Below are 14,205 nucleotides of genomic sequence, written 5' to 3' on the forward strand. Positions count from 1 at the left end.
TCCCTTGGAGTGGAAGTACCCCTTCTTGGAGGGGGTAGGAGGTCGTGGGAAGGTGATTGAAGGAGGAGGGAACTGTGGTCTTGCTTCCTGCTGCTGGCAAGTGCAAACCTGGGTGTCTGAGGCACAGGCAGAAGAGGGCACAGGAAGGAAGCCTCTTTTTACCTCCTTACAATGGGAGTGGTGGCTCTTTAATGAGAGAAAGAACGGATCACAAATTGTTTTTCTCCTGCTTTAGGAGCTAGGTCTCCAGAATAAAATTTCTCATTAAAATATCAGTATGCCAAAAGTTAACCACCACAATCAAAAACCTGTTGACAGACTGAAGACCTGGGACACTGAGACAGCCTGTTGCAGAATTTGGAGCCTCAGGAGGGACCAAAGCAAAGGGTCCAAAGGGTCCGAAGGGAATCCACTCAAGAGGGCCATGGGAAGCCTTGTTGCTCCTCCCAAGGAGATAAGCATATGAAGGTGAGCTGGCAGGCCACTGCTCAAGGCACGCTAGGAAAGCTGGCTTCTCCAACCTGCTGCCGCAGTGAGGACCTGGGGCCTCAGATGGTCTCTCCACCAGTAAGGCTGCTTAGCGCTTGACAGTGTATAATCAGGAGGTTCCTCCCTGAGAGGCCTGTGGGAGGTGGGCAGGCAGCCAGGAGAATCCCAGAGAATGCGGAGTGCCACAACTGTCAGGCCTCAGAACCCATGATGTAATGCCTCTCCGGGGGCAAGGAAAACAGGCCCGCTGTTGTCACTGCCCTCCCAGCAACCAGGCACTGCCCTCCCCATGGCACGGCTGTTCTGCGTAATTACGATCCCACTCTCTCTCCTTGGGAGGAGGAAATATGAAAAGCCTTTGCTGTCACATAAAAACCAACCCAAGATATGAGAACTGTCTTTTAAAATACATCTTGCTGTAGAGAGATTTCCATAGCAACTTCAGAAGTGTGTGTATACAACTAGAGATAAGTCTAGGCTGATGAAAGCCACCTGGAATGTGAACAGGCTCTGGGCATCAGCAGCTGTGGATTTTTCTAGAACCTGTCATGTTGCTGTGTGACCCTGGGCAAGTCACTTACCCTCTCTGATGCCTAAGGTGATAGAATCATCATTAGATCAAGCTGAGAGAGATCAAGTTCATCTTGTCCACACTGCCTGGTCTGATGCTTCAGTTCCCCAAGGCTTCCCCTGCTTTCAGTTTCTGTCCAGTCTCTGGCTGAATAAGTCCTGGCTGAAGGCCTCTGCCAATATTACTTATTATTTGATATTGGGAAAGACAATGATCATTTAAGCTTGATTCTAAAAATATTGCTCAGTGTTTGTAAGAGAAGTGCTTTGCCTGTTTAGGAAACAATGTATTAATAGGGCAGATTCCTGGGACAGAGTCTGTGAGCTGCTGAGATTTGGGGGTAGGAGTTTGATTGGGGCTGCTCTCAGGATCAACACCTCTGGGGTGTAGGGGAAGCTCCCAGGTGCAGTGGTAACAGAGGCCTTAGGCGATCCCTCAGGGACCCTGGAGCCCGGTTGAGTGTGCTACTAGAAGCAATCGGGGTTGGGCCTTTGAACTCCCACACTGACAAATCCCCTCGGGAGCTTGCTGCTCCCGGGCAAGGGGCTTGACCTTAAGAGAGGGACTCAGTCACAACCCCAGCTAAGGGAATGAGAGCCCGGGTCCTGGAGGGGCATCCGGGTGAAGCAATATGTCATCCACTACATGGTTGTGTTTGAATTGGATAGGAAGGCAGCCCGGGAGGCTTAAGTATGATAACATGGTCAAGACCATAGGCAGCGGAGGCAGGGAAAACAGAAAGACTGGGATTCACATGTCAGTCTCAGTGGCCTTGAGACTCTGAGATTGGGAAAGTTGCCAGGAGAGTCGAGGCCATGATTTCCTCGTATGTGCAGGATTCAGCCTGGGTTGGTGACACACACACATGGAAGTTCAGAGTCAGAAACGAGTCCAGATTCTGGCTCCATGCTTACTATTAAGAGCTCGGTGACCTCGGGGCCAGTTACTTTCTATCAGTCTCCTCGATTCTGCCATGAGGCTTCATGTCCAATTCAAACACATCCATGTAGTGGACGACATGTTGCTTCACCCAGATGCCCCTCCAGAACCTGGGCTCTCCTCCCCTCAGGCAAGGTACCTCTCTCATAGATCTATTGTGAGGGTAAGCTGGGATGGCATATGGATTTTACACAGAACTAGCACACGGGAGTAACAATAACATCTACCATGCTTTAATACACCTCATGTTACACCCAAGTCTTTGTTCAAATGGCCTTTTTGCAAGAGAAGGGAACTTTCAGAGAATTTCCGATTTGCTCATTGATCCTCCGTGCCTTGGTCTTAGCGGGGGCTTATGACCCATGTCTGTAGAAAGAGAGAGAGAGAGACCCAGTGGCCCACCAGGGGCCAGGCTACCCCAGCCTCAGCTTGGAAGTTATGGAAGGCCATGCAATATCAAATGAGATGCATCATCTAAGTACTTTGCAAACTACATTCTTTAAAACAAGCTTATTTTCCAGTGAAAAATAGTCACCCCTTCTTGTGACAGGTTCAATAAATTATGAAACTCACTTGCAGGTACTTTGTTGCATGTTCAGCCTGTTTGCTCATCTGAAGTACATGCCAGGGATCATCCGAGGATGTGAAAGACTTCACATAGCTTAAAGGGCTACACAAATTCAATTACTATTGTTGATAGACAACGTGGCTTCCATCATTTAGAAAAGAAAACAGGAAGAATATAGGCCAATGTATGGTAGAAGTTGGGCTGTTCTAATTATAAGAAGGCAGCACAAAATTCCCAAGAGTTATCAAGGGATCTACACTATTATTACTAATTTTCACCATCACTGGATCGCAATACACAGTGCATATATACTACCTTGTTTGACTCTAACAGTAAATCCTGTATCCAGCTTTCAGATGAGAAAATTGAGGTCCAGAGAGGTGAAGCGACCAGCACACTGTTGCTCAGCTAACAGTACCATGAGGAGTCTGGGGTCAGAACCCAAGCACATGCTTTCTCCATTGGGCAAAGAGCGTCTGCTTACCGGAGAAGGCTCATGAAGCCCCGTGCAGTGTGGTCCCACTCAGAGCGGATGTTGCAATGTCAGCTGCTGAGTAATGGCGAGGTTCTGAATAGGTGAGCATGGTGTGTCCCTGAGGCTCTGTATGTGAGAAAGGTCTTCCAACACTGCACTGGCTCTCACAGCCTGAACCTGCATCCTGGAGCCTGAACCCTTGTTCTGCGGCAGCAGAATGCCCTCTCAGTTTGACCGTGTGTCTGCTGGCCAAAACGCTGAAAGAAATATCTGCAAACAGAATGTCTCAAAAATAGGTAGGAGATATGGTTCAAGGTACCCATGTGGGGCGTGTTTAGGCTAACTCTTCCCCAGACTTCTTTGTCTTGTTTGATTTCTGCTAGGACACTGGTGCATGGAAGGTTTGGCAATATAATTGTAAGTGTTGACGAATTAAGGATGACTACCAAAATCTGTGTAAATTACACAGGATGCTTCACCATACCTCCCAACATACTGAAAATAATCTCTCTCAAGTAAACATAGCTTCATTCTATTTCAAGTGATCCTCAATTTAAAATGAGGAAACTGTATTCCGGAGAGGTTAAGTAACTTGCCCCAGGTCTCACAGCTACTTAGGGGCAGAATCACGGTTTCTAACCTAGATTTGGACTCCCCATATCAAATCAGATTAAAATGAATATCCAGGGCTGGGTGCAGTGGGTCACGCCTGTAATCCCAGAATTTTGGGAGGCCAAGGTAGGAGGAACACTTGAAGCCAGGAGTTCAAGACCAGCCTGACCAACATGGTGAAACCCCATCTCTACTAAAAATAGAAAAATTAGCCTAGCATGGTGGTGTATGCCTGTAATCCCAGCTACATGGGAGGCTGAGGCAGGAGAATTGCTTGAAGTTGGGAGGCAGAGATTGCAGTGAGCAGAGACTGTGCCACTGCACTCCAGCCTGGGTGAGAGGATGAGACTCCATCTCAAATAAATAAATAAATAAATAAATAAATAAATAAGATGAATATCCAGGACCCCTTGCATGGGAGAAGAGTCATGAAAGGCAGCTCAAGGGTGGTGGAAGGAGGTGGTCTCAGTCCTGCCCTTGCACCTTGATGATGGCTGTTCCAAGGAGTTGGCATTTTGTTCTACAGCCCTGGATCTCTATCAGGACACATCTCCCTTCTATCTCATGAGTAGCTCCTCTGAATGACTCCCAACCACTAGCCTCCTAAAACGTTTCCCAAAGTATGTTCCATCAGTACAGTGCTTCTCAAAGTAAGGTGCATATGAATCACCAAGTGACCTTGTTAAATGCAAATCCTAATTCAGTCATTCTAGGCTAAGGCCTGAGATTCTGGGAATTGTTCTAACAAGTTCCCAGTGATGCCAATGCTGCTGGTCTGTGAACCAAACTTTGAGTAGCAAGGTACCAATAGTGCTTTATAATAAAAAGGGTTTGAGGGCAAATACAATTGAGAAAGTTTGAACTAAACGAAAATAAATGGTTTCATTACTGCAGGACTTCTCAGAGCCTTTAAAATGCTAATAAGCATTATTAGTACCCAAGAGGAAGAAATTGCAATGTGTTATATGTGAGTTACTGACGTAACCAGAATGATATATTGCTTTGCAAAGAAGCAACAGAAAATCAGGAAAATTCTGTGCCTTTTTCCCACCTTACCTTGGTTCCAAAGCTGCAATTACAGCTCATACTCAACCCCAACTCAGCACTCCCCTCTTTCCCACTGTCTCCTTTCAGGTGTCTGGGTACATGCCTGTCTCCTCCATCAGACCACATACCTCCTGGCACCCCTGCTCCTCCTCCCTGCCCTGTCCCAGCACAGACTCTGCACTCAGAAGGCCCCAGGTGGAATACCTTTCGCAGACACGGACGGTCCAGGCAGCAATGATCCACAGAGAGATGCTGAACACGAGCAGCACAGTGCCAGGGCAGATGGTCATGAGCGTCTTCATGACGAAGCGGGTGTTGAAGTTGATCTTGTTGAGGGCCCCGATGCTGCGGGACGAGGCATCGGTGAAGAGCTTGCTGTGCAGCAGCATGACTCGGGCGATCAGGTACAGGCGCAGGAACATGGGGATAGACAGGATGATGTCCACATCGGCCTCCGCCCGGGAGGGTGTGTAGGAGAAGGCCAGGCGCGCCGTCCAGAAGAACTTGTACTCGCCAGGAATGGGGTGGATGGCGCACACCAGCATCTCCAGGCTGATGTAGAGGATGCGCTCGTAGGTCATGGCTATCCGCCAGTCATCCGCGCCATTGTCGATCACGAAGAGCTGGTGGGGGCAGAGAGTCCATTAGTGTGGCCAGGACCAGGAAGCGCACAGCAGGGCCCAGACAGGACAGGTGGGGCAGGCTGGGGCAGGCTCCCGGGCTCAGGTCAGCCTGACCACCTCAGCCTGCTCTTTAGGGGCCTTGCTGTGTGTCAAGAGCCCTGGATGGGGAGTAGGGAGACCTGGATTCAGGTCCGGCTGGGAGGCCCTGGCTAAGACACTTTGACTCTCTAGGCCTCACTTTCCTCCTCTGCAAATCACTTCCTGAGATATAGTGATTTATAATAAGAAATCATATAATTGGTCTTTATCCTGGTTTAGGCACAGTTCCTAAAACCTTAGGAATTTCCAAAGTGATAAGTGTCTTTTGTATGCTAATGAGATGACTAGTGGCTGGGGTGGGAGGTGGGGATCCAGGGTAGCCTCAGGATGGGTGCTGGTTGCCAGGGGAACCAATCTGGTGATGAGAGGGCTGGAAATTTCAGCCCCACCCCACCACCTCCTGGGAGGGAAGAGGGGCCCGAAGGTTGAGTTGATCACCAATGGCCAGTGATGTCATCAATTATGTCTGTGTAATGAAACCTCCATAAAATCCCAAAAAGACTGTGTGTGTGTGTGTGTCTGTGTGTGTTTTAACTTTTATTTTAGGTTCAGGGGTACATATGCAGGTTTGCTATATAGGTAAACTTGTGTTACAGAGGCTTGTTGTACAGATGATTTTGTCAACCAGGTACTAAGCCTAGTACCCAATAGTTATTTTTTCTGATCGTCTCCCTCCCACTCTCCACCCTCAGTGTCTATTGTTCCCCTCTTTGTGTTTCCATGAGCTTCTAGATAGCTGGACACATGGAAGTCCCTGGACACGTGGAGGGTTCCATGCCCAGAGAGGGCATGGAAGCTGCACCCCTTCCCATGCGCCCTGCCCTTTGCTTCGCTCCCATATGGCTGCTCATCTGAATCCTTTGTAAGGTCCTTTATAATAAACCAGTAAATGTGTTTCCCTGAGTTCAGTGAGCTGCTCTAGAAAATTAATGAAGGCCGGGCGCGGTGGCTCACGCCTGTAATCCCAGCACTTTGGGAGGCCGAGACGGGCGGATCACAAGGTCAGGAGATCGAGACCATCCTGGCTGACACGGTGAAACCCCGTCTCTACTAAAAGTACAAAAAACCAGCCGGGCGAGGTGGCGGGCGCCTGTAGTCCCAGCTAATCGGGAGGCTGAGGCAGGAGAATGGCGTAAACCCAGGAGGCGGAGCTTGTAGTGAGCCGAGTGGGCGCCACTGCACTCCAGCCTGGGCGACAGAGCAAAGACTCCGTCTCAAAAAAAAAAAAAAAAAGAAAATTAATGAAAACCTGAGAAGGGCGTCCTGGGAACCCCTGATTTATAGCCACTTGGTCAGAGGCTCAGGTAAAACAGCCTGGGGCTGGTGACTGGCGTCACAAGTGGGGTCAATGTGGTGGGACTGAGCCCTCAACCCATGGGAGCCAACACTAACTCCAGGCAGACAGTCAGGGTTGAGTTATATTGCAGGACACTCAGCCAGTGGCCACTGGAGAACTGCTTGGTATGTGGGAACCACCCCCTCCTTTTTGCTGACCACAAGTGTTCTATATTGAGCCACTTCCCAAGGTCCCTTCCAGCACACAGGTGCCAAATTGGCTCTTTCACGATGGTGAGAAAGATCAACTCATTTGTATTAAAAACACATCCCTGAGCCCCTGCCAGACCTGAGCTGAGCCCTGGAAGGGGATGCGAAGATGAAAAAGTCATGTTTCCCGCATGAGTGAACTCGCAAGGGCTGGCACAGATTCCTTCTCCCCACTCAGAGAAGGGAGCACAAGTGTTTGCTGGTAGCACTGCGCTCTCAGTGCAGTGAAGCGTTCACGGCGCGGACTCTGGAGCCGGACTGCCCGATCCTAACACTACTGGCTCCACGATCTTGGGCAAGTTACCGAACCGCCCTATGCCTCAGTGACCTCATCTGGGGATGATGATAATAGCTGCTGCACAGAGGCCGCTGTGAGGCTGCAGTGGGTTCGTATATGCAGCATGCATGGAATCCTGCCTAGCACCCAGCATGCTATGTAACTATTAGCTATTCTTAGTTTTAGCATTATTAATGGATCTGGTCTGTCTTTCTGTAAAATGACAGTTGGACTCAGTGATGTCTAAGCTTCCTTCTAGCCCTAACCTTTCACGAAGATGCTTCCTGCTGTCACCTCATGAGGATGGCTGTTCACACAAGAATTGACTGAGCACCAGCTGTGTGCCCAGCCTTTGTCTTCGGGTAAGTCCCACTGTGGAGTCCCACCATGTTTGATGACTGCGAAACGGAGTTCACATCTTTCCCCTCTGTGACCTCAGTCTTCATCTGAGACTGAAATGAGAAGCCTGTAAGGTCTCATCCAGCTCAGATGATTTGATTCTTGGAGGGTGAGGCCTGAGATCCGCGCATATGTTCGGTGTGGGCCTCCTGTGCAGGCACCTCACTTCTGGGAGGTAGTGGAGTGTTTATCATCACACTATGCCCTCTCTCTACTGGGCCCTTGGCCCTCCAGCAGATCTGGCTGATGCCTGTCCCAGCTCATCCACAAACACATCCCACTCAAGACTCCAGCCTCATATGCTGCCTGCTCCACCGATAGCCACAGAGAGCTGCTGCTCTCCAAAGCTGCTTATGTTTGCCTTTAAACAGGAGACAGGCAGGGTCCTGTGGCCTAACATGAGCTCAGGATGAAGGGCACCAACACCAGCACCTCCTGGCCAGGAGAGCAGCCCACGCATGCATCCTGGGAAGGCCTGAGCTGCAAGGCTGGAAGAAACTAGGCTGGGTTAGGAGAAATTAATGTTGAGGCCAGGGTTGGGTGGAGGTTTTACTTAACGTGGAAATACACCCTCAGCACAGAAAGAGTAACAGAGAGACTGGATCAGCGTGGATTTGTGGGGTCTGGCTGAAAGCCAAGTGAAGCCTTCCTTTCCTCCCTTGCACAGGGAGATCGGGGAATGAAGGGCTCTTTATTCTGTCCATCCAACTGTCTCCTTGATGGTCTGGGCTGAAGGAAGCTTCTGCTCTGTTTCAAAGTTAGTCACCAAGCAGCTTTCTCTCCCCATTTTGCTGCCTTCCTTAGTTCAGCAGGAACCGAGGACCCAGGAGAGGACCTATGGTACCAGGCCTGGTGTGGGGTGGGCGGGCGATGCTTGCCTTGCTTTTAGCATCTACCTGTGATATGTTTCGGCAGCAAGGGGAACCTACCAGGCAATTCAGTGGGCCCTGAGAGGCATGGGCGGGGGAGGCAGCACTAGGAGGCAAGTCTCTCACCTTGCTGAGCCTCAGTTTCTCTTTCTCCGTGCTGTGTACCCTTACAAAGCCATAATGGAGAGCAGAGGAGACAATGGGTTGACAGGGCTTAATAAAGGATCATTTGTTCATTCATTCATTCATTCATTCAACAAACATGTGTTGAAGGCCCTATGAGCAGCCCCCCACCGACCCACCCATAAGGATCCTGAAGGGAAACTAGAGGGGACTGTGGGAGCAACTGGCTGAGAGGCTCACCTGGTGGCTCTAATCAGGGAGCTGTCATTTCTGAACAGGAGACAGTACCCAGCACAGCACCAGCTGGAGACTCACCCTCCTCCTTCCCCAGTGCAGCTGAGCCTGGGTTTTTCCAGACACAGGTTTCCCCCAGCAATTGGAAAGCCCTAATGGCTGTTCAAAGGGTTCCCTCTGCTTCTAACTGCCGCCCGACAGGCCAAGCCATGGCAACGTGACTGCCTGGCCAAATTCTTCAAATGCAAAATTAAAACCATCTACTCTGTAATAAAGAATTGCATCTGGTTACTATAGTAACTGGGTTCACTCTGGGCAGGAAGGGAAGCAACAAGTAACAGATTCCTTTGATTGCCTGATGAGGAGCGGGATTGTAAGCCGTCACAGCTGAAGGGGAGAACGCACCAGCAGCTCTGCCCAGCGTGACGGGAAGGTGCTGGTCCCCAGCTGCCTCTCGGGTGCCCTGCCTCAGTTGCAGCTTGCTGGTGCAGGGAAGGTGGGGGCCACATGGGGTAGTGGAGCTGGAGGCCAGAGAGCTAGCCTGAAGTCCTCCACATCCAGGTATTAGCCATGTGATCTCAGGCCGTGTGTGACTTCTCTGAGCTTGTTTCCACATCTCCAACAGGGGAACATTGACCTTGGCCCTGCCTGCCTCATGAGGTTAGTGTTAGGATCCAATAATACAGATAAAAAGTTGGTGGCTGGGGTTGGTGGCCCACGCGGTGGCTCACACCTATAATCCCAGCACTTTGGGAGGCCGAGGCAGGCAGATTGCCTGAGCTCAGGAGTTCGCAAACAGCCTGGGCAACACAGTGTAACCGTCTCTACTAAAACACAAAAAAATTAGCCGGGCGTGGTGGCGGGCGCCTGTAGTCCCAGCTACTCAGGAGGCTGAGGCAGGAGAATCGCTTGAACCCGGAAGGCAGAGCTTGCAGTGAGCCAAGATGGCGCCACCGCACTCCAGTCTGGGCGACAGAGCAAGACTCAGTCTCAAAATAAATAAATAAATAAATAAGTCCGACAGTGCTTTACTAACTGTCTAAAAATGTGAGGGATTTTTAAGCTGGAGGGCCTGGGGGGCACTCACAAACACTGTGTGTAAAGAGGCGGTGTTTTGATTGGCGGTTGGGGGAGTTTTCAGGCTGCAGGTTAAAAGCCTCTGCTGGACAGGGCTCCACTGCAGGGTTTTCTGCATCTGCAGGGTGGGACGTGGCCCAGAAGATCCCATTGCTGTCCCACATGAGGACACTGTATGCTTCCTTCCTTCCTTCTGACCCCTGGAATCACAGTTCTCCAAGTGTGGTCTCGCTCCCTCCCGTTTCAGAGCAAGTAGCAGATACCCCACTCCGCTGGTTCCTCACTCTGCATCCCATTCATTCCTAACAAAGCACAATCCCAATGATTGGTTTGCGTTTGTGAGATTTTTGCTGTCTCACCCCTTAGACGTGGTTCTCAACCTACTCACATCGCACATTAGAATAACTTGGAGAGCTTGTTCAAAAATACCCATGCCCAGGCCCACCCCAGGCCAAGTAAATCAGAATCTCTGGGGGTGGAGCCCTGGCACGGGGGTTCTTCTTAAGGCTCCAAGGTGAGTCTAAAATGTAACCAGGATCGGGAGCCCCCCCCCCTCCACCAGTCACAGTTGGAGCTCCAAAGAGACAAGGGCTGTGTCTTCCTTGTTCCCTGTGGCATCTCCAGAGCCTAGCTCAGATCTTAGCGCTTAGTAGGTGTTCAATAAATGCTTGTTTAGTGAATTAATAACTCCCACATACTGTGTGCCCCTGGACTAATCTTCCCTCTCTTGGGCTCAGCTTCCTCCTCTGAGGAATGAGGGAATAGACTAGACAATCCCCAAGGTACCACCTGCCTTAAGAAGCCATAATTCTGTAGTTCTACACAGACCCTCTTGCTGGCGGCTCCCACCTCATCTGTGTTCTCAGTGCACCTGAGCTCTCCAGGGACAGGAACCATGCCTGGCTCATCTCACCCCACTCCCATGCCTGAGACGTTGCCTGGCACAGAGTGGGCAGTCAGTAGAATTTTGGTGAATAAAAAGTGTGTAGGCGGATGACTGTGTCATATGAAGAAAAGGACAGATTGCCCGTGGCCCTTGTTAACCACCCAGAATGGAAATTCCTGTTGAAAATCCATTCCTAAGCCTGTGACTCACAAAGGACTTGACAATTCATCTCACACCATGGGAAGGGACACCCTCTTATTCTCAAAGGGTGGTTCAACCTCGAATAAACTGTCCCAGGTGACCTCCAAGCCTTAGAAAGTTCTAGAGCAAGTCTGAAACCAGGATATTGAGTAGCGCTGGACCAGAGGGGCAGGAGGAGTGTGTATGTGGCTCCACGAAGGACTATCTTCCCCTAGGGCTTAGTCTCAGTCATCCAGCCGTGATTCTAGACCAGCTTGACTGTTGGCCTCTGATGGATTCTGGAAAAGTACTGAGGTGATGTGGACACAATGTGGCATGGGGCAGGGAGCACTGTGGGCCCTCGAGTGGTCTGTTCTGGGCTGTTCCAGAGCAGGAGAAGCCACAGAGGCCCAGGGCTGATGAACGAGTCCCTTCCTGACCAAACGTGGGTTTGCTCCTCGCATGCTGGCCTCCCTGAATGGGGAAAGGAAAGCCACATTCTCCGAGTCACTGAATCTTTCTGCCTCCTAAGCCTAAAAAAGTGATTTCACTCATTGAGGGTGCAACTGGCCTGAAGATGTAATGTGTCAGTACCACAGTCTCTGGTCTCCTGAAAGTTCCACTCTTTCCTCAGATAGTTGCTCTGTCCAGAGGTGGCTCTAGGCCTAATCCCTCTACCACTTAACTGGTGGTTCTGAGGACTTGTAGGATTTTCAGCTGTTAGTATAATTCTGAGAGCTCTGGGAGAGAGATTGTATGCAACAGTGATTCCAAACTTTCCTTTAAGGAGCTTGTAATTAGAGAAAAAGGAGAACTAACTCAACTCAGTTCAGTATAATAATTATTAAGAATCAACAAGGTTAGGCTACTGTGGGTATATAAATATGAATCAAACACATGTCCCATGAATCAGTTCACAATCTCAAGTAGCTCTAGCAAAAGACATGCATGATTCGGATGCAATTTGAAAAGTTTCTTGGGCTAGACACGGCTTCAGCAGTGCCTGGAAGGCATGTATCAGATACACCGGAGGCGGCAGCTTGCAGAAATGGCCACAAATTCCTCCCATCCCATTCACTTACTTCTGTACATGTGACTTTGCCTCTCTTCCAGTCAAGAAGTACAGCCTATTTCTCTCTCTCTTTTTTTTGAGACAGTTTCGCTCTTGTCAACCAGGCTAGAGTGCAATGGCGCCATCTGCCTCCCGGGTTCAAGCGATTCTCCTGCCTCAGCCTCCTGAGTAGCTGCGATAACAGGCACCCACAACCACACTTGGCTAATGTTTGTATTTTTAGTAGAGATGGGGTTTCACCATGTTGGCCAGGCTGGTCTCGAACTCCTCACCTCCAGTGATATGCCCACCTCGGCCTCCCAAAGTGCTGGGATTACAGGTGTGAGCCACCACACCTGGCCAGTACAGCCTATTTCTCAATCTCTTCAGTCTGAATTTAGCCATGTACCTTGCTTTGGCCAGTGGAACAGTAGAAAGAGTGATACAGCAGAGGTTTGAAAAATGTCAGCACCGTGAGGCTCACTATAGACACATGGCCTCACTACCCCTTTCAGCCCAGCCTACAGCCAGCACCAGCTGCCAGCCATCAGAAGCCATCCTAGACCAGCTGCATGACAGAAGCTCACCCCAGGTAAGACCAGCAGAAGAACCACCAAGCTGAGCCCCGCCCAAATGACTGACCCACAGAAATGTGACCTAAATTCTTATTTTAAGCCGTTATGTTTTGAGGTGCTTTGTTATGCCACAAAACTAATATATAACAAAACTAATTCTTACATTTGGCACATATTAGAAAAGCCAGGTCATGTGCCTACTGTACCCAACATTTTCCTTTTAGATTCTTATGCCACAGCCCCTAGAAGGAACCCTCACCTGTCCCCACCTTCCCACTCCACTCAGTTACATCTGCTGGCCAGTCTTTCTCAAGCAACTGGGTTACTGGATGGGAAGGAGATCAGGGTCAAGGGCCATTCCAGCTTCCCCCATCCCCACTCCCACCATGGATGCATCATTTGAGATATCAAAGAATAACTCAGAGCATTTAAAAAGTTATTTTGCAAGCAGTTTGGTTGTTTTGCATACAAAGTGTTTTCTCAGATGTGAGGAAGTCAGCTGGTAGACTGAATCACAGAACAAAGGCAAAACGGAATTAATGGGGGGGGCACTGGAGAAAAACAGCATGGAATCTGGGAACAGTGGACCTTGTTGGCAAATGCTGAGGCTAAACGGATTCGCTGGCAGCTAATGAAGAGGTCAGCATGGTATTCCATCCTTGGACGGCCAGTGAGGGATAGTACAGAAAGCACTTTTAGTTATTCAGGGATTCTTCAGAAGCCCTCAGCTTTCAGCTGTGGGCGTGTCACAGGCCCTCTCCCTTGTCACCTGCACCTCAGGGAGTCCAGGTCTGAGCTTTCCCTGGTTACAGTGTCTCACCAAGCAAAGATGTCATCGCCAGCTCACCACAAGGCCAATGCTGAAGGCCATCTGGCCACCTCAGGACAGGGCCATTCAGCTGCAATCTCTGTAGGGCCTGGGACAGGTTGCCTTGACAGGGAGACAAGGACACTACCCAGTGTCTCCAGCAGCCACATGGCACAGCCTGAGCTTCAGGCTTGTGAGGCCTTCCCACACTTCCTGCAGAGGGGTAGGCATGCAGGGAAGCTTGCCTTTTTTCTTTTTTTTTTTTTTTTAGGATAAGTTTAGAGTCCATTCATTGGATTCACTCGTTTTCCCCTCATTCTATTTTGAAAGGCTTGAGACCTTTCTGATTTTTTATTTAAGCAAAATCTGTCATTAAAATGTTATCAGCGATCAGGGAGGAGAGCATATTCCTGCTTAGACACTTTCTGACCAAACTGAAAAACTTTCACTCTTGCACAACTATGAATTTCTCTAAATTAAAGGAGAGAAAATGGAAAAAGCCTTTTTGTGTACTGTTCCCTCTCTGTGGGGAAAAAAACTTCAGGGAAAATTTCCATCATTTAAAAAAATATACACAGAAACAAAGCAAGAGGAAAAAAATTACAGATTTTCTTAAGATATATTATTTATATATAATATATTTTATATTTTATATATATACATATATAAATTTAAACACCCTGGAGCACATATTCTGCATGTACACCATTACTAGGGGGGTTACCATGGAAGCAACATCAAAAGTCCTGTAGTACCTA

General features: G+C 49.3%; 1 protein-coding gene across 5 annotated transcripts in view; it reads right to left on the reverse strand.

Moving 5' to 3' along the window:
- KCNN3 (potassium calcium-activated channel subfamily N member 3) overlaps positions 1-14,205 on the reverse strand; it is a 168,254-nt gene that overhangs the window by 63,311 nt on the left and 90,738 nt on the right. For all 5 annotated transcript variants that reach the window (XM_025391133.1, XM_025391129.1, XM_025391136.1 and 2 more), the window contains exon 3: positions 4,906-5,324. In XM_025391133.1, the coding sequence (XP_025246918.1) occupies positions 4,906-5,324 (419 nt within the window). The remainder of the gene's footprint in view (positions 1-4,905; positions 5,325-14,205) is intronic.

The sequence above is a fragment of the Theropithecus gelada genome, chromosome 1 (assembly GCF_003255815.1).
Source record: "Theropithecus gelada isolate Dixy chromosome 1, Tgel_1.0, whole genome shotgun sequence".
NCBI classification, from domain to species: Eukaryota; Metazoa; Chordata; class Mammalia; order Primates; family Cercopithecidae; genus Theropithecus; species Theropithecus gelada.